This window comes from Thalassophryne amazonica, chromosome 4 (assembly GCF_902500255.1).
Source record: "Thalassophryne amazonica chromosome 4, fThaAma1.1, whole genome shotgun sequence".
In the NCBI taxonomy this organism is placed as follows: domain Eukaryota; kingdom Metazoa; phylum Chordata; class Actinopteri; order Batrachoidiformes; family Batrachoididae; genus Thalassophryne; species Thalassophryne amazonica.
Genome location: NC_047106.1, coordinates 23858225 through 23884593, shown reverse-complemented (window position 1 = coordinate 23884593; position 26369 = coordinate 23858225). Strand labels below are relative to the sequence as shown.

At 40.1% G+C, this 26369-nt stretch overlaps 1 protein-coding gene across 1 annotated transcript in view; it reads right to left on the bottom strand.

The window, feature by feature from the left end:
* Window positions 1–17997, bottom strand: part of slc1a5 (solute carrier family 1 member 5) — a 29915-nt gene extending 11918 nt beyond the window's left edge. The window contains exons 1-4 of the mRNA XM_034169254.1: window positions 17294–17997; window positions 5152–5194; window positions 4998–5066; window positions 4749–4915 (exon numbers count right to left, since the gene is read on the bottom strand). Coding sequence (XP_034025145.1) covers window positions 4749–4915; window positions 4998–5066; window positions 5152–5194; window positions 17294–17817 — 803 coding nt within the window. The 5' untranslated portion in view covers window positions 17818–17997. The remainder of the gene's footprint in view (window positions 1–4748; window positions 4916–4997; window positions 5067–5151; window positions 5195–17293) is intronic.
* Window positions 17998–26369: the final 8372 nt, after the last annotated feature.

Below are 26369 nucleotides of genomic sequence, written 5' to 3'. Positions count from 1 at the left end.
GGCCATAAGAAGATCATTTGTAACCTTCACTAATGCTGTTTCTGTACTATGATGAATTCTAAAACCTGACTGAAACTCTTCAAATAGACCATTCCTCTGCAGATGATCAGTTAGCTGTTTTACAACTACCCTTTCAAGAATTTTTGAGAGAAAAGGAAGGTTGGAGATTGGCCTATAATTAGCAAAGATAGCTGGGTCAAGTGATGGCTTTTTAAGAATGGTTTAATTACTGCCACCTTAAAAGCCTCTGGTACATAGCCAACTAATAAAGATAGATTGATCATATTTAAGATCGAAGCATTAAATAATGGTAGGGCTTCCTTGAGCAGCCTGGTAGGAATGGGGTCTAATAGAAATGTTGATGGTTTGGATGAAGTAACTAATGAAAATAACTCAGACAGAACAATCGGAGAGAAAGAGTCTAACCAAATACCGGCATCACTGAAAGCAGCCAAAGATAACGATACGTCTTTGGGATGGTTATGAGTAATTTTTTCCTCTAATAGTTAAAATTTTATTAGCAAAGAAAGTCATGAAGTCATTACTAGTTAAAGGAATACTCGGCTCAATAGAGCTCTGACTCTTTGTCAGCCTGGCTACAGTGATGAAAAGAAACCTGAGGTTGTTCTTATTTTCTTCAATTAGTGATGAGTAGTAAGATGCCACGGAGTCAGACACTTCTGATTTAAAGCTCTCTTTTTCAGAGGAGCTACAGCATCCAAAGTTGTCTTCAATGAGGATGTAAAACTACTGACAAGATACTCTATCTCACTTACAGAGTTTAGGTAGCTACTCTGCACTGTGTTGGTATATGGCATTAGAGAACATAAAGAAGGAATCTTATCCTTAAACCTAGTTACAGCGCTTTCTGAAAGACTTCTAGTGTAATGAAACTTATTCCCCACTGCTGGGTAGTCCATCAGAGTAAATGTAAATGTTATTAAGAAATGATCAGACAGAAGGGAGTTTTCAGGGAATACTGTTAAGTCTTCAATTTCCATACCATAAGTCAGAACAAGATCTAAGATATGATTAAAGTGGTGGGTGGACTCATTTACATTTTGAGCAAAGCCAACTGAGTCTAATAACAGATTAAATGCAGTGTTGAGGCTGTCATTCTCAGCATCTGTGTGGATGTTAAAATCGCCCACTATAATTATCTGAGCTAAGCACTAAGTCAGACAAAAGGTCTGAAAATTCACAGAGAAACTGACAGTAACGACCAGGTGGACAATAGATAATAACAAATAAAACTGTTTTTTGGGACTTCCAATTTGGATGGACAAGACTAAGAGTCAAGCTTTCAAATGAATTAAAGCTCTGTCTGGGTTTTTGATTAATTAATAAGATGGAATGGAAGATTGCTGCTAATCCTCCGCCTTGGCCCGTGCTACGAGCGTTCTGGCAGTTAGTGTGACTCGGGGGTGTTGACTCATTTAAACTAACATATTCATCCTGCTGTAACCAGGTTTCCGTAAGGCAGAATAAATCAATATGTTGATCAATTATTATATCATTTACTAACAGGGACTTAGAAGAGAGAGACCTAATGTTTAATAGACCACATTTAACTGTTTTAGTCTGTGGTGCAGTTGAAGGTGCTATATTGACATGCTAACGCATTAGCATCAGGATCCGGATCGTGATCCGGATCACCACTAAAATCGAATCACTTGTTCCTCTTGTCATTTCCAACCACTCCACAAAATTTCATCAAAATCCATTCAAAACTTTTTGAGTTATCCTGCTGACAGACAGACAGACAGACAGACAGACAGACAAAGAAACAAACGCGACCGAAAACATAACCTCCTTGGCAGAGGTAATTAAAACCTCTTAAATCATTAAAGTTAGTTTTATGCAGAAACGAGACAAATGTAAGTAGAAACAAGGCAAGAACTGGTGAGTCGCTACTGACACTCAAAATGATGCACGCGCAGTGAAGGCAGGGCGGATCAATTTTTAGGGGGGACCGTTCGATCGGCAACACTGGCAAGATTGCCATGTTCATTTCTTGAACAATTGTGCCACCAACTCTTACTGAACCACACGCACGCATGTGTTGGAGGGGGAGCAAGGGGGAGCGTGTGAAACACACACACACACGTGTTGTGGGGGAGCCGACACTCTGGCACGCCGCAGTCGTGGGGCACTTAGATAAATTTCATCACCAGCTCTAACGTGAACATTACCTCCACCAAGGAGGTTATGTTTTCGGTCGCATTTGTTTGTCTGTCTGTCAGCAGGATAACTCAAAAAGTTTTGAATGGATTTTGATGAAATTTTGTGGAGTGGTTGGAAATGACAAGAGGAACAAGTGATTAAATTTTAGTGGTGATCCGATCACAATCTGGATCCCGATGCTAATGCGTTAGCATGTCCATGGCATTTTCAATGTTAAAAGTTAGCATTAAGCAGTTGCAGCTGTCATCACGTTTGGGTGCATTTGTTTTCAAATTGTACTATTTCTTAAATTTATTTTTGTTTATATATTAATAATCTAATGATTATTATATATAATTTTAGAGAAAGAGACAAAAAGAAATCGATCACTGTGCCAAGGAGGGAATCTCTTTAGGGTCAGTGACCCTATGGCCTTGTTTAGAGAAGTGTTTTATATATGTTAAAAAAGTCATATATTTGCAGTTTAGTTGAATAATAAATTGAATTTTGTCTCTTATTTGTTTTTGTCTATAAGCACATGCAATATCAATATCAGTGCTCAGATGACAGTAGCTTCTGGGAAAGGTGCAAGTTGCAATAAACTGTGATGCCAAGTGCTAAGGATACATGCTATCCAGTCACAGCAGATTAAACTTTTTTTACTACTGAGCAAACATCATTGTTAGACGTTTTTAGGTTTAATGATTCCACAGCGTGTAGATGTTATAGCGTCAGTGACCCCATGGCCTTGGCGGAGGTTTGCACTCTCTGAGTGCTTCTAGTTTGCTGGCTGTTTTCGTGCTAACAGCGCGAATGGCCACGCATTTCCTAAGTGCCAAGTGGGCAGTGTTAGACAGGGCAGTGAAAAGCAAATTGTGAAATCCAAGGAAAATTTGCAGGAGCCAGGGTCTCGGACCCTGTGGGATCCCAGAAACCAAATTCTTTTTTTTTTTTTTTTTTTTTTTTTTTTAAATCTAATGACACATTTTCAGCATTTCCTTGAACAAAAACAAAAAAAATCTCAAAATTAGTGCATATTTAAATGACCCTGTATTCAACCTTTCATTTGAACTGCCAATGATCATGTTGAAATAACAGAATATAACCTATAAGTAGGACCTGGAATGATTTTGCTTTTATTTGTAAACCAAATAATGCATTAACTCAGAACAATTAAACTACATGATATTTATGAAGACTGAAAAGACTGTTCAGCATTTCAAAAACCACAGCTAAAACTTGGAGAATATTTTGAAAATCAGTGTAAATTCCTGTAAATCCATTCAAAACCAGTGTCTTTTTCCCATGAAAATAGTCTACATTAATAAAAACTCACTCACATTCTTGTGTAAATTCATGTAAATCCATTCAAAGCCACAATCTTTTTTTCCAATGAAAGAAAAGTCTAGATTAATGAAAAAAGTCACATAATCTTTTTAAAATCCTGTTTGAACAGCACAATCTTTATTTTCCAGAGAGAGAAAAATTCTTACCGTGTTTCCTGAGGGCACAGTTCGCTTTTCCTGTTTCTTTTATCTTTCAGGTGTGTTGATGAAGCCAGCGACAATTCCACGAATTCTTGTCCTTATCAGACTTTTTCAAACAGTCTTTGTCTTCTTTGCCATCTTCTCTCTGTCCGACGTCGGTTGGTCCTTTCCGATAGACATTTTAAAAACTCAGTGACAATCACGATTACAGAGTAAAACACTAACACCCTCTCCCCCAATGAAATCAGCGGATCCGCGGAGTTTTCACAGCCTTGGTTAGATGTTTGTGTGTATCACCTGGAATCTGGTCAACACCTGCTGCAAGAGGGATCGAATGGGCTCTCACAGGGCACACTCTGTCTTTCAGCCACTGGTGTGCACAAATAGTTGTAGCAAGAGGTGTACGAGATGTTAGAAGCAGCTTCAATGACCACATTCATACTATGTGTGAAGGGGCCCTTAAATGTAACATGTGGACTTCAGTACTACAAAATATACAACAGCAATAACTGAACTGAAACTGTCCATCAGTAACTTTTATTTATGTCTGTGAGAACTAAAAGCCTTTTTTGAAAATGTGAGAGGCAGATTCTTTTTGATGAAAAGCAGCTTCTCTGCGTTATCAGCTGTGAGCCTGTTTCTGTTTTTTCTACAATGTGTGACACTGTGCTAAACAGCTGTTCACTCTCCACAATATTAGAAACCTGCTTTTAAACAGGTAATGACAAAGATCAACACAAACTATGTGGTTCAAGAAAGTACCATGTTTTTTTTTTTTTGAGGTAGCTGATATTGTCAAAATAGATTTATTTTGTTTGTTGAAACCACAGAGGCTGTTCATGATCACAACTAAAACAGTCAGATGATCTATTTTGGCATGTGCACAAAGCAGCTCCTGCTGATCTGCACAATTTAATTTCAACAACAGCCCCATGTGTCATCGTCGGCTCAGCAGGAAGCAGCTGCAGTGATTTGGGGACTGATCAACTACAATATGATAAATTATAACGTGAAAGAAAGCATAAGATGTTTCATCAAGGTTAAAGTGATTCTGGCCACATGATCCAAGTCGACTGGAAGAACACGGTGCTTACTTACCACATGATCCAGGACACCACCACCATCGTGCCCTCGTTGAAGGCGTTGAAGAACTTGATGAGGATCTCTCCTTCATCTCCCAGCTTCCTCAAAGCCACACCAAACACGATGGCAAACGTTACTAGACCAAGAATATTCATACCGTCCTGGTCTTTTCCTACGGGGATCTACACACAGACACACACAGATCATTTCAGAGGAACACAGTGGTGACGTATTAGTTCTTCTCCATGTGAGCCTTTTACTCACCTTTTCCTGTGTGATGTTGGACATTCCACTGGTATCATTCCTGGGTATATACTTGTAGGTGGTACCATACTGTGGCAGAAAGAACATTTAAGTACATGCAACTGGCTGATATTTAATGTATTTGAATAAGTAATTATGAGAATGTAATACTAACTGATAGAAAGGCAGCAGACACCAGATTGGAGGGGAAAACATTTCTGAGGAGAGAAGAAAAAAAAGTACATTAATTTACAGTGTGCAACAGAAGCAACAGGAAAATCTGTCTCTCTCACACACAAACATTACAAAAAATGCAGAGTGCAAAATTACATTTGTGACTTAAGCATGAAGCAGAATCAAATGTACCCTTGCCTCCTGAGAGCAGGAACAGGGTTTGTAAAGGAGAAGTATGTCTTCTATAGATCTAGAGCTTGTCTCTGGATTCCACAGCATGAAGTGGATGAGAGTGTACACCTCCCCCTTGGACGCGACGCCAATCCAATTCAATTCAATTTATTTCATTTATATAGCGCCAAATCACAACAAAGCTGCCTCAAGGCGCTTCACCCAAGTAAGATCTAACCTTACCAACCCCTAGAACAAGCACACAGGCGACAGTGGTAAGGAAAAACTCCCTCTGATGATTTAAGGAAGAAACCTCAAGCAGACCAGATTCAAAGGGGCGACCCAACAGTTACTTTCCCAGCCATGACTGGTACTGACTTACAGCTGGGAGGACTGCGGTCATGCAGTGTCTTTGTCCAAGGACAATGAAAGATAGCATGGGCTGGATTCAAACCCAAGTCTACATATTGACATACTGTAAAAGGTTTGGTGTTAAGATTTTACACAAAGGCACATACTGGTGTCATGCATCGCAGCATCTGCCACACTGCAGAACCACCCCAGGACTTGGATGGCAACCACCCAGAAAGAAAAGTGATCCATCCCCACTTCTTGAAAGTACCCATCTATCATCCCCTTGGCCTTTTCCAGCTGCCTATCATCCTGAAAACTGAGGCACCTGCATGCTGGATCATGCCCAGAGAAAAGTACTGCATGATCAAACGTCACAGCTAATGTTCAAGTCATTTCACTGATACCTACAAATACTCCAAAGAGTCTTAGTACCAAAGACATGTAGTCTTCTTAGGTCATTGGTTAGCCTCAAAGTCTCAAACATACAGTAAGACAGGAAGCACCAAACCACCAAAGATTTGGATCTTCATTCTCCTGCAGAGTGGGGTGTCATCAGGCCTTGTGCCGCCTTCATGTTCAACCAGTTCCTGGGCTGGAAACTGACAAGACTACTTTACAGTCCCAATGACAAATAATTCACAGTGGAACACTCCTCTACATGTGCCAAACTGCAGGAAGAGATGGCATCTGAATGATTAATCTTGAAGAAATGCATGTTTATATAAATTTGGTAACAGTTTATTCATTGTGATGTTCAAAATTAGGCTGGACTCAAGTATCTCTTTGAAGAAGCAGCAAACTACATAGAATCACGAGGCTGATCATGTGGAAATGGCTTGGGGATTTCACTATTTATCTCATTTTGTCTCGGTGGCCAGTGCCAGCTGATGTTGCATCACACACACACACACACACACACACATCTTCAACCGCTTAGTCCAACTAAGGATCGCGGGGGGCTGGAACCTATCCCAGCAGTCATAGAGTGCAAGGCGGGGTACACCCAGTCTGTCACAGGTCCACATATAGACAAACAAACACAGACACACCCACAGGCACACCTACGGACAATTTAAAGATTCCAATCCACCTAACCCGCATGATTCTGGATGTGGGAGGAAACTGGAGCACCCGGAGGAAACCCATGCAAATGCAGGGAGAACATGCAAACTCCACACAGAAAGGCCACAGGCGGGAATTGAACCCATGACCTTCTCGCTGTGAGGAAACAGTGCTAACCACTAAGCCACCGGATGTTGCATCATTCACTCCCTAATTAAAACTTGCAATGACACACTGGTAAATATCACAAGATCTCAATTAACTTGTGTGTGCTGAGCTGTCTGCAACGGTTTTAGAGCAATACGCAGTAGTGGGCACAGTTCCGCTAATCTGCTAACTGCTAATTAGCAAAGCTAACATTTTTGTTAGCGGATTAGCTTTTCAGACAACTTCAGTGGACCAATTAGCTTCCGCTAAATTTAGTTTCGCTAACATTTTTTTTTGCTGGCATAGTAAGTAAAGCCGAAGGCCAAAAACATTTTTAAACCCTAAAATCACACATTACTTCCTCTCTATTGTGTTTTACAGCAGTCAGGAAGCTGTAAGGACCTTAGCTCAACCCTTCCCCAGCTGAAGGGACCTGGCTGCCCGGCTGCTACAAAAAAGTCATTTTTGTTCACAGAGCCCCTGACGTGGACCAAAGGCATAAACAGAAAAGCAGGTTTGACTTAAAAACCAAACTAATTCTGGACATTAACTATCAATTTTACAAAGTGAAATTATCACAAATATCTTTTAGTTTTAAAGTAACGCACCAATTCTAAATGTATGAGCATTAAAACTCACAGATACCCAAAGGCATTATGGGAAATTGAGCCTCCTCATCACTGGTTGATTGTAAAAAAAACAAAACAAAAAAAAAAAACACACAAGTTACTGTAATGTGTGTGTTGGTTTTTACAAATAAATCTGTATTTGTAAATATGTATATTTTTTTTTTCATTTGTAAAAAAAAAAAAAAAAAAAAAAAAAGGCATCTGCAAACTGAAAATTCTGTTCAAGTATGACTGATATAGCGCACCAAATGGTGACCGTATGACATTTTGACCCAAAATACGTAGAACACTGCCATCTACTGGATGGCAGTGTAAGTGTGAATAGCCTCCAATTGTCATTAACTTTGGGACCTCTTTCTAAGTATTCTTTCACTGTTCATTCGAAATGGCAGCATATCAGGATTAAAAATGTGACTGTGTGCAAATCTCTAATTAAGGATGTTTGCTTGTATTGTACCATGAACTTCAGCTCCATGTGCTTTATGTGGACACAATTAAAACACAATTAAAACATGGCAATAATGATAATCAATAATATATAAAAAAAAAAACTTCAAGACACGCTGCAGTGTTTTGTGACAGCATATAAAAGTAGAAATTTCTAAACTCAAAAAGTGATCATTTGCTTGTATGCACTGTATATATATTGATGGCAGGCAATCATTTGTGATGGAATAACTGAATTAAGAAACTGGGTGACCTCTGTACGGAAGGCCTGTTTATGTGTGTAACTGCCAAATGTGACATGTACTTAAAGTCAAATTATATGCATTATCAGACATCTAGTATTAGACAAATGGTGTACAACCACTGTGAAGTTTCACCGAAATCCATGAAGCGGTGTAGGAGCTACACCTAAGATGCCATGTCATATGTTGCAATTAAACATAAATGTCCAATTATCTTCGCCGTGATCGAAGCCATACACACACACATGCAGGCCACTTGGCTAGTATAATATAGATATCGTGTATTTTATAAAAATAAACCTGCCTCAACAATTCTTGGAAATTAAGACAGCATTACAATCTAATTTAGGGTGAAGAAAAAGAGCTTTGTTGCAATCAAGCATACTAATTTCCTTGACCACACCTAAAACTTGGAACACCAACCAGAGCAGAATCAGGGTGTGTAAATATACAACAATTACAATGTGGAAAAGTATGACATCACTCAACCATCGTTATGAAGCAGGTGTGCCGGGCTGCTGACTGCTCGCATTTTTTGTTCACTGCTAAGGTATTCCAATCATCTAACTACACCCATACCTGACAGCAAGCCAGGGACATCCAGAGACAAAAAGAATTTGGTGATTTAAATGACATACTTTGGCTAGGATGAAATGATAACCTCGTGCAACAATATCGACACCAACAGTGCCGGTGTCGCTGACCGAAGGGTCCCCCCTAAAAATCGATCCACCTTTTGCATCTGTGCAGGCGTCATTAGCGGCGGTTCACAGATTAAAAGTTTGTTTCTGCTTCAAACTGCACTCCAGTCGTCATCTATCTCAGCGACAGATATCTGAAGCATTAGTACAACAATCATTTCCACATAAATTCAGCATTATTTCATCATAAAAGACGGAGGAAGCGATCAGAGCGCCGCAGCTAATCAAGCTGCTAGCTGATGCGTTCACTGCGTGTCAGCCATTTCAAAGCGTCACAAAATTTTGCTGAGTTTCTGCTTAAAACGGCCTCGTTTCTGCTTAAAACTGACTTTACAATGATCTAAGAGGCTTTACCTTCATCATCTGATGGTTAATAATCCCATGAACCCATTAGATCCCTTTGGGTGAAAAGAGGCCGTCTCAGACGTGCTGCTGTGGTCTGCAACGATGCATGCACAGATGCAAAAGGCAAACCGATTTTTAGGGGCGGACCGTTCGGTCTGCGACACTGACTTCCTGATGTCAGAAGGTTGGAAACTTCAAAAAACTGTCTTCATTTGATGAACTCAGCAAAAACAATATGGATGCACACAATAACATATTTGAGCTTTGTTGTCTTTACAAGAAACACACAAGTTGTTAAGTTGTTTTTAGGGGGGGCTGTTGCACTACCTCAGGCAACCCAAAAAGAGTTTGTTTTTTGAACTATAACGTATTTGTTATATACACACCTTACATTACTGTGTTTTTGTTTGGCACTACACATCATACCAATTAGTGTTGTCTTTGATTATTTGCATAGCTACAATCTTTACTTAAAAAACATGTTTCTTCATTTTTAAAATCATTTCCAATCCATGATATTGAAAACTGCATTCAGTATTTTCCTGGGTATCTGTATCGAGTTTGACATTTTAGTATCGTGACAACCACAGTGTGTAGTACCCCAAACTGATGCTTTACTTGTGTATTTATCTTACAATGAAACACAATCAAAACAGTGTAGCTACACTGGGAATAATGTGATGGTTAAAAACTTTACCCATACATTTGTAAACTCTTTTAAACTAGAAATAGAGTTCATTTCTACGGCCACTAAAAGAAGTTCCAAACCAGTATTAAAATGCATTTTGATTGTGAGAACTATAAATCATTTGGTTTTAACTGGATTTAAATAGTTTTATACAACCAAAAGTGTGCCTGCTTTAAATGATGCACTTAAAGATTTTAAACGGTTCACGCCAAATATTTGTTGAGGTTCAACATGTTTAAATGGCTCCAAAAGAAAGAAACAGATTTAAAGTTTGTATATTTGTTAAACTGGTTGTGGTGTGGTGTTCAAACAGGCGAGTCTTTGCACCTTTGCCCAGACTCTTTTTGCAAGTGTAATGAATAAATCACTAACGATTAATGGCATTTTATAAACTAAATACTTCATCGGTTTACAAAAAAAGGTTAGTTGTAGCTCTTGGCAAAATGAGCAGACATTGCAGACTGAACAGTACAGTAAGCGTGCAGCGGGGATAAAAACACGTTATGCTTCCTGTCTCTTCTTCCTGCAAGTTCAGACAAATCATCTTCAGCACTGTGATCAATACATCCACAGATGATGCGGCCATCGACTAACAGCCAGCTGCTGTGTGTGAATGAAGACACGATCAAAAAACACACACAAAACGGTGAGATAAATGTCAAAAAGGAGTGGCTACCAAACAGGCACGTGGTTCAAAAGGCTGCTTCTAAAACCTGTGTGTGTGTGTGTGAGAGAGAGAGAATGCCATCCCTTCTTCCGACAATCAGCCACAAGCAAGATGTCAAACTGCCAACCGACTGATCTCACACTAACAAGTGTCATGGGATTCTCCTGCTGTCCTATGAGGATAACGTGTGTGTGCAGCCAGGGAACCGTGCCCTGCGTGGGACAAACAATATTTTCCTCTTTGTTGTTTTTGCCTCCACACGCGAGTCGGCTAAATAAAGCTGTGCAGCAGCACCAGCAGAGAGTCGCTCTGGAACACTAAACTGGACTGTGAACGCAGATGTAAACCTGCAGATCTCTGTTCATTCCAGATACTAAACAGGAACTAGAGCGCCAGACAGAACAGCTCAGAGCTTTTCTCAGTTTTATGGAGCAGAATCAAACATGTTGAAACTTGTGGATCTTCTTATATAAGATCCTCTGACAGAAATAAAGGCAGAAAATGTTAATCTAAAGATAAATTTCAACCTGTTACTCTTCCAGGACTAATCTGCTTCTGGGAGTAAGACATACCGTTGCAACCACATGAGATCCACATGATCTGAGGATGTGATCACAGACAGGAAGCAGAGAAGGGTTGAAGAACCATTAAAAAAAAGAAAGGAAAAAAAAACTGATTTAACTTTCCTGGTCATTTAGATTATCATCAAACATTTTCCTGTTATCTCTCTCCTCAACTTGTGGGACAGGTTTCCTTTTATGACATCACAAAGCTCTATGGATACCCACTTTCCTCTGACGGTTTACATGGGGTAATAACGCCGCTGGACATTATGACTCCACTGGTAGGAGTGTACCGCATGTTCTGTGAGCGAACTTAGTGTTTCCACTAAAACAATTTCTTTTGACTGATGTTTTCCAGACAATTGTGCAGCAGAGCAACAAATAGACCACACATTTGGCATTTTGGAAAACACGCAACTATTTCAAAAGCCTGCTTCCCCCCCCTTTCTTCATTTCTCAACAGATCTCCACATTTGTAATACTCACATATTTGTCAAAATGCCCTTGTGTGTGCATTCCCGGAATGCACCGCGGCACCAGCAGAGCTCCGGCGTTTCAAAGCCATGTAAACAAAGGCTAGTGACGATGTGGATGGCGCCAATTCAGGGAGCTCACGAGCTATTATGATGATGACACGTTCTCTCAAGTTGAGAAGGTTATCTAGAAGAGGTGTAGCACCTGTGATGGACCTCTGCCGTGCCCCGATGTCGTCGTCTTGTCCATACTTCATGAGGTTTGTTTACATTGTGCCCTAAACCGGAACTCTGCTAAAACCGACCTCTCGCATGAGTCACAAACCACCAGACGGCGCAAGATTCAGAACTACGAAACAGCGAATATTTTCATTCCTGAACACCACTTTCGTTTTGAACACCAGTTTTCTGACAGTGTCTTTGGTTCAAGTTCTAAGTATAATACTTCTACCTCTTCTACGTCTACTAGTGTCATCAATTAGTATTTTACTTTAAGTGCAAAAAGACATTAAGAGCCATTTTTTAAGGATCATTGAACACTTGCTCACTAAGCCAATTGCATGAATTACTATATGAATGCATGTATGATCTGGTGATATTTTCTTTTGATAGTCCTTCCTTTATGCACAGTAAATCCAATACATGTGTATTGGTATCAGTTGCTATGGCAACAAGCTTGTGAACATGTCCTGTTCAATAGAACATAAGAATTTTCCTGAAGTTATTTTTCCCATACCTAAATCCTCAAATCTGTCAAGGGAAAAGGCAATTTGAGGCATATCCAAGTAAGTCCTGCATGAACTCTTGTACTGCAGATGGCGCAGCTCGAGAGACAAATGTCTGACCAATGACCTAAATTTAAAGGGCTATCAAACCAGTATAAGAGGAGTCCCCAAAATTCTGCCAGCTGTTATATAAAGTAGAGATGTTGGTTTATCCACGCATGCAAATTTCTTTAAAAAAGGCTGATGGCGTGGGCCACCAGGTGGCGCTAAACTTCCTCAAAATGGAGCAAGTCGAGTACTTTGCCACCCCCTGGTGACCAGCTCCATTAAGACCCCAATGATTTTTCAGTTGCATTTGATAGAGTAGGGCCTATATTTATTGATAACATTGAAATCTGGTTGGGGTCTTGATGGCGCAGAGGGTTATGGGCCTTTAAATACGGACAACTTCGCAAAATGACTAGACTTTGAGCGCCCCCTACACTCAGCGCCATCGATCCCCCAACCAAATATGTATATAAGATGAAAGCGTTTGCCTCCCTATGTCATTTGATAATTAAACTAGCTTGGGGACTTGATGGCGCTTAATGTTACACGACTTGAAAGATGGGAATTTAATGAAATATCAGTTTTTGCGTATTTTTGCCTTAAACTGTGGTGACCCCTGGCAAGGTCACCGTTTGCTTTTCGGTCGAGAAATTTTGGGGAAAGTTCATTTCTTGGTAGGTTCCATCTCTGAGCCAAGTTTTGTTGAAATCCGAGTTGGCTTGAATAACACCCTAATGTAAAACTGCCTGAACTTTAAACATATTGGCTCTTAAGTAAAGACTGATACTTCATTTTGTAGGCTGTTAATTTTTTATAATACTTTTACATTTTTTTTAATGATTAAAAGATTATGTGTCCGTGGCTGCCCACATATTGTAATTTTGAGTGTAAAAGTGCCACAATTTTTTGTGAACACCCTGTCCTTTTTGAAAGTAAGCCGGAACCATGTAAAAACTGTGTGCGTGTGTGTGTGTGTGTGTGGGGGGGGGGGGGGGGGGGGTATTTATTCATGCATCTGTTCACTTGCTGCATTGTGGTTAAGACTCCAGAATAGCAACTTGAGTTATCGTTTGACAGAAAATTACCGCACTAACCTTTTAAGTCATTAAATGTTTTGAAATTCCTAGATTAACTGACTACAGCTTCTCAAACATGAATATTTAGTTTCCATTACGTTTATGTCATTTTAGATCAAATACATTTAGTTTTGGATGGCTGGATGAACTAAAGACCTTGTACTATGTGGGCTCAACCACAGTTAGCAATAAGATGACCATTTTTCGCCATTTCCTCACAAATGTTGAGAAAATAACTGCCAGACTATTTGAACAAGGATGATCAAATCATCGAGCACGACACAGGACTTAAAATAGAGAAGGAGGCGTGGCCAGCTTTCATTTATGTTAAGGACATCATGTCATCAAGAGAAACAGTTTCATCAGACGGCGCCAACTCATGAATGCTTCCTACAAGGGAGCAGACACCACATGCAAGAACCGTCGCGTCAAACGAGACGTAAACTAAACTCAGGTGACATTGACTCATTCTAGATGCCATAGACTGCATATATTTAAAATCATATTTGCAGAAAAATAAAACAAAATCTATCACATCAGGAGCCACAACAATAGGTACAATGACTCAAGAGTATATTTTTTTCCTCTTTGTTTTTAAAATAACATTTAACATTCATGGTGTTTGAAAAAATTAAGCCAATGTAGGAACGCCAAAACCTGCAGTTCCTCAAATGGCCACTTTGAGGCTGGCTCCACTCTTCACAGAGCCCCATGTTAAAATGTCAAACTTTACAGCAGAAATAAACACAGCAGTGTTTCTCAAACTTTTCAGACCAAGTACCACTTAACCAATAAAAAAAAATAATTAAAAAATCTCACTGACTACCAAACTCCCCAAAAACAACAGGTCTGCTGATCACTCCAACAGTATCAAATAGACCTTGGAGTCACTTTTAACCGTTTGAGAAACTCTTTTTAAGTTAGAATTTGATATCAATTTAAAATGTGATATTTTAACAATATACTCACAGACCAGTTCACTTGCTTAAGTGACCCCGTGGTCGCTTAAGGACCACCAGTGATCCACGGACAACTCATTGAGAAAGGCTGGATTTGGCTTAAAAAGGTTTGGAAATTTGAACAATACTTTGGCTTCTGTACCATGCCTTGCACACTTCCAAGAGTCTTGTGCAGTAGCACAATTCTAATATGGTCCAGGTCCAAATAAGTCATAGTTGGGATTCATGAACTGTGCAGAACATTACAGCTAGGCATGTGTGGAAATGTCTTGTAGTTGTAGACAGTATTGGCGTTCAACTCCTGGATGTATGGATGGGATTTTTCGACATCAACCCCATTATAAGCGAAGTGCGCATCTCGGGCCGCGCGGTGCATTATGGGTATGCTAAATTTTTCAGCTACCAATCCACATTCAACTGGAAAGTTGACGATTTAAAGCATTTTTGTAAGCTCCGTGGATTGCCTGTTACAACCAGGATTGCGTATGGCAGTAGAGAGAAATGGAAAGAAGAGCTGGCTGCCCTTGCGTATGCTGCATCTGTACAGAAACTACTGTTGGTGCCGACAAAGCAGGAAGAGAGCGCTGCTGTCGAAAATGACCAGTCCTTGTTGATAGTTGAAGACAAACAAATTTCTGACCCCTTGAAGGCAACTGACGGATGGTTAGACGAAGTCAAGAGTCTGAAACTGTGGATGTTGCAGAATATTTGCTAAGCAGGGATGAGAAATCGCTACTCCGCCGGCTTTGTAATGACTACAAGGAAGGTGGGTCTCACATATAACCTCTTTGGTGTCACGTTTGTTTTGATAAGTTGACAGACATACAATATGTGCATGCGTGCAGTTTGTTTATAGAACATGTCAATATTACAATATTACGCACCACGTCATTCATGGTGTGACATTACAATCATACGCCGATGCACGAAAACGGCACCATCAACCACATTATAATTCGGCATAGTTTCTGGATATTGACAAAATAAATGTGTGCAAGAAACTTATAATTTTAGTTCGTCTTTTACGTACGTCTGGATCTTTCTTTTCTGTGGGGAAATTGTGTAGAATGAACGGAGGTTTGCAAGCACATTTCTTCTTCCTGTCTTTGATTGGACTCGGTGGAGGTTTGCAATCGTGTGTTTCCAGCCACCTTTCAAGCCCATAAATTCCATTCGAGCATTTGAAAACAGCACAATGCGCATCTGTCATTATTGTATGTGTCGCTTAAGGATTAAAGCCTTTGAAACAATCCCTGTAAGCCTTAACTTTCACAGTCTGCTAACGCTACTGTATACGAAATTCAATGGGAGCGGTGTGTGTTTGATAGCTGGAATTTTTGACCCCGTTTGACTCACGCATGCGCAGATGCATTGCGCACTGCCTATCAGGCTGATTCTTTGATTCATTTATCTATGCAGAAAAACGCTGGGATACACAGGTTTTCAGCACTGATGCTGTTTTCCTTTTCGAAGTGGCTAAGGATACGTACATCCGTATCTTCTGCACGGCTGCTAAAGGTACGGACCAAGGTTCACTGAAGATACGGGCAATGTACAGATGAGTTTTGAAGCCTTGCTGGACTGATTGGTCGGTAAAACAGCCTCCGTATCTTTAGAACGGTGTTCACTGAAGATACGGACAATGTATGGATGAGTTCTGAAGCCTTGCCGGTGTTCTGTCAAGATGAGGTGCGCCGTCGAGATGAGGTGCGTGGCACCTCCGCTTGACAGATAAGTCTGTCAAGATGAGGTGCATCGTTGAGATGAGGTTCCTCGCGCAACTGCATATGTGTGCACTGAAAAAAATTACTTGATGAAGTTTGCTTATTTTGATGGGCAAGTAAATGTATAAATTGTTCATCCGAACGTAGTAATGTATAAAATCTAGTCACTATAAAACGATAAGTATTTTTAACCTGGAGTTAGCTTATTTCGACAGGCAAAATATACATATATTTATGCTCCTAACGTAAAATACAGAAAATGTTTTACTTACTAGGCTATAAATACACTGAATACAATTAATAAAAAAAAAAACTTTGATGGGAAAAAAATGCACATGCGCAGTTGCACGTCGAGCGAGTTACATCATCTCCCCATGTGCAGTTGTGCGAGGTACCTCATCTCGACGGGTGACGTCTTCAAGTCCGGGTAGAGCGATGTGCGCATGCGCACGCATGCGCAGTAGTGTGACGCACCTCATCTCGATGTTCACCTCATCTCGACGGGACACCGGACCTTTAGCCGCATATGGTACGGGTACGGACATATTTGCGCATTCTGATTGGTCGGTAAGACACCTTCCATATATTCAGAACGGTCTCTGTAGATACAGGTCCGTACCCGTAGCCACGGCCTTTCTTTTTCAGTAGACCCAAAGGTTGAGGGCACAAATTTTAAACGGTCAGAAAAAATGCCAAACTTGACATGATAATATGAGATACATAGAATTCCAACGGACTGAAAAATGTCAAATGGGTTCTCGATTCCCACTCCTGTCCAGACGGCTGTTTTGAGGATTTATCACTAGCCATTTTATTTCACACTCAGATTTGTTATTGTCAATAATGGTTTAATATGATTACCATTGTAAAAAAAAAAAAAAAAAAAAAAAAAAAAAAAAAACCTAACCAAAAAAAATAAACAAACATCTTTCAAAATCCTTTAAAAACCATCAGACACTCTAATGAGTGCCCGCCTTGTTTTAACAGAACTACAATGAGGTCACACGTGTGACAACAGTGGAGTTAATTCCGATAAACACACGGCTGAGATGATGCAACTGCTTCGGGTCGTTACAGCAGTTCAACCAGGTAAAACACGCGCGCGCGCCAAACCCCACTCACCTGATCAAGTCTAAAAAGGAATCGATCACTTCTTTGGGTTCGGGCACTTCGTCGTCGAAGCCATGCACGTTGGGTTTGGACATGGACACGGACCCCGGGGTGAGGATGAAGGCCATGATGACACCGATGGACGAGGCGATCAGGGTGGTAACCAGAAAGAAGAGCATCGCCCAGCCGCCGACCTTCCCCAGAGCTTTGGGGTCGATGCTGGCCGCCCCGGACACCAGGCTGCACACCACTAGCGGGATGATGATCATCTTCAAGAGCCGGATCAGCAGCTCGCCGGGGAAACCCACGTAGATGATCTGCGTTCTGGTCAAGTCCACGTTGCGCACTCCGAGTCCGATAAACACGCCGACGATGACTCCGGCCACGGTGAGGATCACCAGCAGGTTGTTCCTGGCGAGCCTCTTCAGCCGCTCGCACAGCGGCTGCTGGCTGCTCTTCTTCGGGCCGTTCAGCCCGTTGGCCAGCGGCTCGCCGTTGGCCGTCTTGTCTTCCTCCTGGTGGATCTGCTCGGCCATTGCTCGCGTGGAAAGTTACCCGGGAAAAGCTCACACTCTAAAAACACCGACTCCGACAAAATTTTCAAGAGCTGGAACAACTTCTAAATATTGTCAACACAAACTACGACTAACTTTTCTAAAGTACTAAGACAAAGTGCCCTACAACAGCGACACTCCGTGTGTGTGTGTCGACGGGACAGACACGGGCGAGGTTATCGTTCAGTGTCTGTGACGTCACCGTGACGCACGCTTCTTTACGATTCCATTGGTTCAGAAGATTGTGACAAGTCAATTTTATCGACAGTAAAAACCCCGACGAGTCAAAAAGTGGACGCCTAATTACATATTTGACTAAAACTTACATGGATGCAATGAACTTTGTTGCTGTACCTTATGAGAAATTCACGATAGGAAATTAAATTAATCAATCAATCAATCAATTTTATTTATATAGCGCCAAATCACAACAAACAGTTGCCCCAAGGCGCTTTATATTGTAAGGCAAGGCCATACAATAATTACGTAAAAACCCCAACGGTCAAAACGACCCCCTGTGAGCAAGCACTTGGCTACAGTGGGAAGGAAAAATTCCCTTTTAACAGGAAGAAACCTCCAGCAGAACCAGGCCCAGGGAGGGGCAGTCCTCTGCTGGGACTGGTTGGGGCTGAGGGAGAGAACCAGGAAAAAGACATGCTGTGGAGGGGAGCAGAGATCAATCACTAATGATTAAATGCAGAGTGGTGCATACAGAGCAAAAAGAGAAAGAAACACTCAGTGCATCATGGGAACCCCCCAGCAGTCTAAGTCTATAGCAGCATAAATTAATACCAAAGTGTATACAATAATAATAATAATAATAATGTTTAATTTATAAAGCAATTTACATTTGACATGCAAATCTCAAAGCACTACCATAAAAGTACAAGGAACAAAACACAGTAGAGGTGGGCAATACTGGAAATTTTGGTATTGCTCCGATACCAAGTAAATACAGGTCCAGTATCGCCGATACCGATACTTTTTCATTTTTAAGATTCATAGAGCCAAAGGATCCAAAAGACCTAGGATAGAATTTCGCCAAACATTTTACATGACAACAAAATACTTTATCACAATCAACATTTTTGTTTAAAAAAATCACTCAACTTAAAACAAAATCTCCTGAGGTAGAGGGCTGACAAACCACAATACAAGGGTGCGCTGCTCTGTGTTGTGTGACACAGCACAGCGCTGCTCTTACAGACAGAAAGTAGACTCTGATGAATCTGCATGCGCAGCAGTCAGTGCATGCAAGACAGAAAAAAAGCTTGAGTATCGATTTTTTTTTTACAAGGATCATTCAATATCAATACCAGCAATGGTATTGATATTATCAATATTAGGATCGATCCGCCCACCTCTAAAACACAGTACATAACAGTACACACAATACAGTACATACAAAACATTTTAAAAATATATATATAAAAATATACAAGTGAAAACAATTATTATTAATTATTATTATGGTCCATACGTAAAACAAATCACTAAAAATGTACAAACAACAATAAAAACAAACACAAGATAAATTAGCAATTACAACAAATTTTAAAATAAGTTAACAATTCAAGTATACATAGCTAATATATGCATACATATATGTATGTATGTATATAATATATAAAAACATAAAATTTGGTGTAGAACACCAGAGAATTGCTAATAATTTAAAATAAATAAAAAAATAATTTACTAAGAAAAAAACCTGCTGCTCAGTGCTTAAAAATTCATTAATACGTAGTAAAAGTGATAAGTTCCTCCACCAAAAGTTGATCAAACAAAAAAGTTTTAACCCGACATTTAAAACAGGCAAAGCAAATACCAGGTAAACAACATGTTAGTAACATATGGCACATAAGTATCAATTCTTTAACTAATCAAGTGCAACAATCAAACAAACAAGTGCAACAAGAAAATATACATTCCACATATCTATATATAGCTAAGTGGTCTCCATGTGCGTGCAGTGGTGCTTGTGTATGGCTGCGGTTGTTGAGAAACTGGGGAGAGCTGACATTTGCCTGTTGGTTTGCTTATGTATTTTGGGTCAAGGATGAACGCCGTCCAATAGTCTATCTGCTAATGTTAAACAAATAAAGTTTTAAAAATTTTAAGTAGAATTTTGGCAACAGTGCTTAAACTTATCTTTTGACTATACTAAATGCAAAAAAAAATGATGTTGGCAAATTTTTCTATCATGGTTTAGATGGTTTGCAGAAACTACATTGAAATGTGATGTTTTAAACCTCAATTTTCTATACGTCATTTTTGTGTAGAAGATTACTTCAACAAGGAGCTCTACAAATATAATATTAAGCTTATTAGAATGTTACAAAAGTGTTTCTACTGTCCTAAGTAAATGCTCTCACACACACACACACACACACACACACACACACACACACACACACACACTCATCTTCAACCCCTTAGTCCAATTAAGGGTCACGAAGGGGCTGGAGCTTATCCCAGCAGTCATAGAGTGCGAGGCGGGGTACACCCAGGACAGGACACCAGTCAGTCTCCTAAAGTAAATATTTAAATAGAAATAGATAAGATATATATTGCAGGTTTGGCTGAAGAGGTTTGAACTGTGTGCTAACTTCAGACTATGCAAAACTGCATGATTTGGTACTGAATACATATCCAACTGATAGACCACCACCTTGTGATAGACCACAGTAGGCCTAGACCTACTACCTAACTTTGATGTCACAATGTGTATATAATAATGGGTAACACTGCTACATTGTAGTGAGTGTGACATTTTTTTATGACAAGAGCGGTGTGATACACCTTCTGGAAGGTCTTGTCCACACTGCCAGTGATGAGGCCTCCAGTTCTGAGAACCACTCCATGACTACCTTGGTAGCAGATGGAATGGCTGTACTCCAAGAGTTAATGGCTGTGAGAAAGTTCAAGAGTGGAAAGGAGCTTGTTAGAGCGTATGCAAAGCTCGGTGACACAAGAGCTCAAAGTTATGCAGCAGTTTGGGTTGTCTTTGACAACTACACCAAAGCCGCCTCATTGAAAGAAAGCACTAAAAAATGGAGATGTGGCAAACTGAAGGAAGTCAACCCAGATCGAGTGCAAACCCAAGTGCAAACAAGGGAGTAGCCAAAGGGACATACTATTGCGTCTGTATTATGTAAACACATGAGAATCTCAAGTAATTTCACCTTTATTTACAATGGCAATTGCCTTCAGCTGTGATCTCATCCTGTTCTTGTCATTGTTGGGGAAAGTGAAGTCTGCTCTCTTAACTCCCTGCTTATTGTCTTTTACAACACTCTGTGCGCTGTTTGTTCCAGATTAATATATATATCTTAGCTAATTATAGGCCAATCTCCAACCTTCCTTTTCTCTCAAAAATTCTTGAAAGGGTAGTTGTAAAATAGCTAACTGATCATCTGCAGAGGAATGGTCTATTTGAAGAGTTTCAGTCAGGTTTTAGAATTCATCATAGTACAGAAACAGCATTAGTGAAGGTTACAAATGATCTTCTTATGGCCTCGGACAGTGGACTCATCTCTGTGCTTGTTCTGTTAGACCTCAGTGCTGCTTTTGATACTGTTGACCATAAAATTTTATTACAGAGATTAGAGCATGCCATAGGTATTAAAGGCACTGCGCTGCGGTGGTTTGAATCATATTTGTCTAATAGATTACAATTTGTTCATGTAAATGGGGAATCTTCTTCACAGACTAAAGTTAATTATGGAGTTCCACAAGGTTCTGTGCTAGGACCAATTTTATTCACTTTATACATGCTTCCCTTAGGCAGTATTATTAGACGGTATTGCTTACATTTTCATTGTTACGCAGATGATACCCAGCTTTATCTAGCCATGAAGCCAGAGGACACACACCAATTAGCTAAACTGCAGGATTGTCTTACAGACATAAAGACATGGATGACCTCTAATTTCCTGATTTTAAACTCAGATAAAACTGAAGTTATTGTACTTGGCCCCACAAATCTTAGAAACATGGTGTCTAACCAGATCCTTACTCTGGATGGCATTACCCTGACCTCTAGTAATACTGTGAGAAATCTTGGAGTCATTTTTGATCAGGATATGTCATTCAAAGCGCATATTAAACAAATATGTAGGACTGCTTTTTTGCATTTACGCAATATCTCTAAAATCAGAAAGGTCTTGTCTCAGAGTGATGCTGAAAAACTAATTCATGCATTTATTTCCTCTAGGCTGGACTATTGTAATTCATTATTATTAGGTTGTCCTAAAAGTTCCCTAAAAAGCCTTCAGTTAATTCAAAATGCTGCAGCTAGAGTACTGACGGGGACTAGAAGGAGAGAGCATATCTCACCCATATTGGCCTCTCTTCATTGGCTTCCTGTTAATTCTAGAATAGAATTTAAAATTCTTCTTCTTACTTATAAGGTTTTGAATAATCAGGTCCCATCTTATCTTAGGGACCTCGTAGTACCATATCACCCCAATAGAGCGCTTCGCTCTCAGACTGCAGGCTTACTTGTAGTTCCTAGGGTTTGTAAGAGTAGAATGGGAGGCAGAGCCTTCAGCTTTCAGGCTCCTCTCCTGTGGAACCAGCTCCCAATTCAGATCAGGGAGACAGACACCCTCTCTACTTTTAAGATTAGGCTTAAAACTTTCCTTTTTGCTAAAGCTTATAGTTAGGGCTGGATCAGGTGACCCTGAACCATCCCTTAGTTATGCTGCTATAGACTTAGACTGCTGGGGGGTTCCCATGATGCACTGTTTCTTTCTCTTTTTGCTCTGTATGCACCACTCTGCATTTAATCATTAGTGATCGATCTCTGCTCCCCTCCACAGCATGTCTTTTTCCTGGTTCTCTCCCTCAGCCCCAACCAGTCCCAGCAGAAGACTGCCCCTCCCTGAGCCTGGTTCTGCTGGAGGTTTCTTCCTGTTAAAAGGGAGTTTTTCCTTCCCACTGTAGCCAAGTGCTTGCTCACAGGGGGTCGTTTTGACCGTTGGGGTTTTACATAATTATTGTATGGCCTTGCCTTACAATATAAAGCGCCTTGGGGCAACTGTTTGTTGTGATTTGGCACTATATAAAAAAATTGATTGATTGATTGAGATATATATATATATATAGTGTATATATATATATATATAGTATATAAACATATTGCACTTCACCCAGCTAACAGCAACTGCAGGGAAAAAAATGATGCCCTCCAGCCAGCTAGCAAGCTAGCAGCCACGGGGTGAAAAATTGTACACTCCACCCTGCTAACAACCCAGTAATAACCATGGAGAAATAAAATATGCTCCAGTCACTTAACAAGCTCGCAGTCATGAAGAGAAACATGTTCCGCTCCACCCAGGTCACGTTAGCAACCGTGGGGAGAAAAATTATTTGCTCCAGCCAGCTAACTAGCTAAGAAGAAACATAACGTGCTTTGTCTAGCCAACAAGCTAGCAACAACAAGGAGAAAATGATTGATTTGCCCCATCATGCTAACAAGCCAGTGGTAACCTTGGGGAAAAAAACATGATGGGCCACCCAGCTAACAAGATAGCAATCATGGGGAGAAACATGTTGCACTGCACCCAGCTAACAAGCTGGCAACCGCAGGGAGTAAAGTTTGAGTTTGTGCTCCAGCCAACTAGCAAGCTAGCAACAGTAGGCAAAAAAAAAAGAAAGATGCATTCCACCCTGAGCCAGTAGTAACCACGGGGAAATAAAACATGATGCCCTCCAACCAGTTAAGAAGCTAGTAATCATGGTGTGAAACATGCTGTGCTCCAGCCAGCTAAGAAGCTAGGGAGAAACATGATGTGCTGTGCCTAGCCAACAAGCTAGCAACAACAGGGAGAATAATAATGCTCAATGTATGCTCAATCATTATAAACTCGGCCAAGACTGAGGAAGTCATCTTTGGCCAACCTCAACTCACCACTGCTCCTGTGGTCATACATCAGGAGATCATCAAACAGTCTGACTCTTTCAAATATCTAGGAGTGTATGTGGATAGCGCCCTCTGCTGGAGTGTTCAGATAGACTATCTGTGCAACAAGCTGCAGCGGAGAATATACTTTTTAAGGAGACTACGAACCTTTGGAGCCAGTCCAGTTATTCTGGACCAGTTCTACACAGCTACCATTCAGAGTGTGTTGCTGTATGGCAGCTCTGTGTGGTTCTGTGGCCTCTCAGTGCAGCTGAAGAACAGGATACTGAGGCTCCTTAACATCTGCTCCAAAATTGTGGGCCACTTGGTGGAGAACAAATTCACAGAACTGTGCAGGAAACAAGCCTTACGACTTGCGGATAAAATTTCTACAGACTCAGCCTATGTTCTGAACAGTGAATATGAGCTTCCTTCTGCGAAGTGCTTCAGAGTGCATCATTACTTGAGGAAGAGATACAAGAACTCATTTGTGCCACACTCCATCACACTTTTAAATCAGAGGGAGACCAAATGAACATGTTGTTGCAGACCAAACACTGGTTTTAAAATTATTTTATGCTGAGTGTTTTATGATGAATGTTCGATGTGTTTTTCACGTCTTGGGGCTTCGGCAGTTTATGTAAGTCGATTTTCCGTTTTACGGACAATAAAGTTTTATCTTATCTTAATGTGTGAGCAAGTATTGAAGGAAATAGACTGTTTATGTAAAACTGGAATTAAAGAGGAGACACACAGAATGTGAGGCTGGGAACGGTGGCAGATGTTTTAGTCTTTACCGCATGTTAGTGATGCAACCTGGAAACATATGGCTCCAGAATGTCTCAAAACCTTTGCCAGCACTCGTGTTTCGAAACATTATTCATGAATCTGTATCAAAAGGAATAGGGCATTAAAAGCTATGTTAAATGGGATCTCAATATGTGATCAAGTGTTTTCAAACAAATGTTATATATAAAAAAAGATTTCATAAAATTTGTTAAGAATTTTATGGGTTTAAACACGACCTTTGTTCGTGTCTCCAAACTACATTTTTGAAATAAGCCTATGTTGGAACCAGAGTAGGGAATTTTTTTCAGCAACCTATTAGTTATCGCCTCCCGTTTTTAGCTAACAGCTATCACCACGTGCTATTTATTGTGGTGGCAGCAAACACTTCATGATGTTCACTCGTACTTCCTTTTCTTTTGAGAGATGGGGCTGGACTGCTTGTCCACCTGGATGATGGCCATGCATAATGTGTGATGGTTCTGTAGTGTGGTGGATGCAGTACCACCATGTGCTCCTAGACCTCACCTAAAACAGACAGGTACTGCACCTTACATAGCTGGAAATTTGCAATAAATTTGCTTGGAGCAAACATGCAAATCACATTTCATTTTCAAGTCTACTGTCTTCCACTTTTTGCCTGTTTCAGTAGAGTGGCAGCTAGGGTGGTCCATAAAAATGGTCAAAAATTTTTTTTCAAAAAACTTCAAGTCTCACCCTCTAAATTTGTTGTACCTAACATAAAAACACATCATGTACAATTTCATAAAACTCTAATAATTTTTACTGGTAGCACACAGCCCTTAAAGATTTTGCTGGCAATAACTTTGTCATATAGTATGGTCATTTCCAGATATTTCCAAATTATTTCTGTCAGTTTAATATTGATATGTCAGGACAGAAATTATGGCAATACATTGGAAAATCAAATCTTTTCATATCCCATAAAATAGTTAACACTAAAACATGAATTGTGAGATGCAGTTCTTCTCGTACATGTATCATGCTCCTACAATACCTACATACTGGGGTAGCGAAGATTTTGTAACAATCAAACATTGCATTTTCATTTTATTGATGAAATACTGTTTCATTATTGATAAATTTAAATAAGTCTATGCTTTATATATTTCCACATATATTTTGATCTAGCTCCAAACAATAATATTCTTTATGCCTTGCAGTACTTAATATTCAAAAATGTATGAATCAGCACAAGAACCAATTATACAGCTGTGTAACAGAAGAGAACATCCTTTACATGATAATGATATTTAAGTTGCTTGCATCATGACCAAGACTTGCTGCCGTTTCAGTCAGAATATAGGTGGCACTTCTGTTGTTTTGGTCCTATCCAATGCTGCTGCAAGTCCTGGTGTTACAACAGCTTTAATTTTACTGGCTTTTTGTGGCACTGGCATAACAAATTCTTCATCTGGACTTTCTGTATTCTCTTCACTCTGGCTGGAGACAGTGTCAGGTAGTGAGACATTAGATGGTCCAGGCTCCTCCAGTTTCTCTTTGTATTTTGCTTCTGCAGCTTTCCTTTTTTCTGCTCTTTGTTCTTTGGCAGTTTGTATTTTATCTATGCCTGTCATGCATCCTCTACCTTTCTCTCGCTGAGCAAGTAGGAACTGTCTGTCATCTTCAAACTTTATCATTGTTAGGACATCCTGATGTGCCATGTCAAACAAGTCCTCCAAAGATTCACAAAACACTGTTTCATCTTTCTTCTGCTTGTTTGTATTGCGAGTCTTGGTCTTTTTCAGTGTTTTCCATTTTCCTAACACCTTTTCTAACTTTGTGATCAGATGCTGCTTTGCCCTCAGTGGGATTCTAGCTC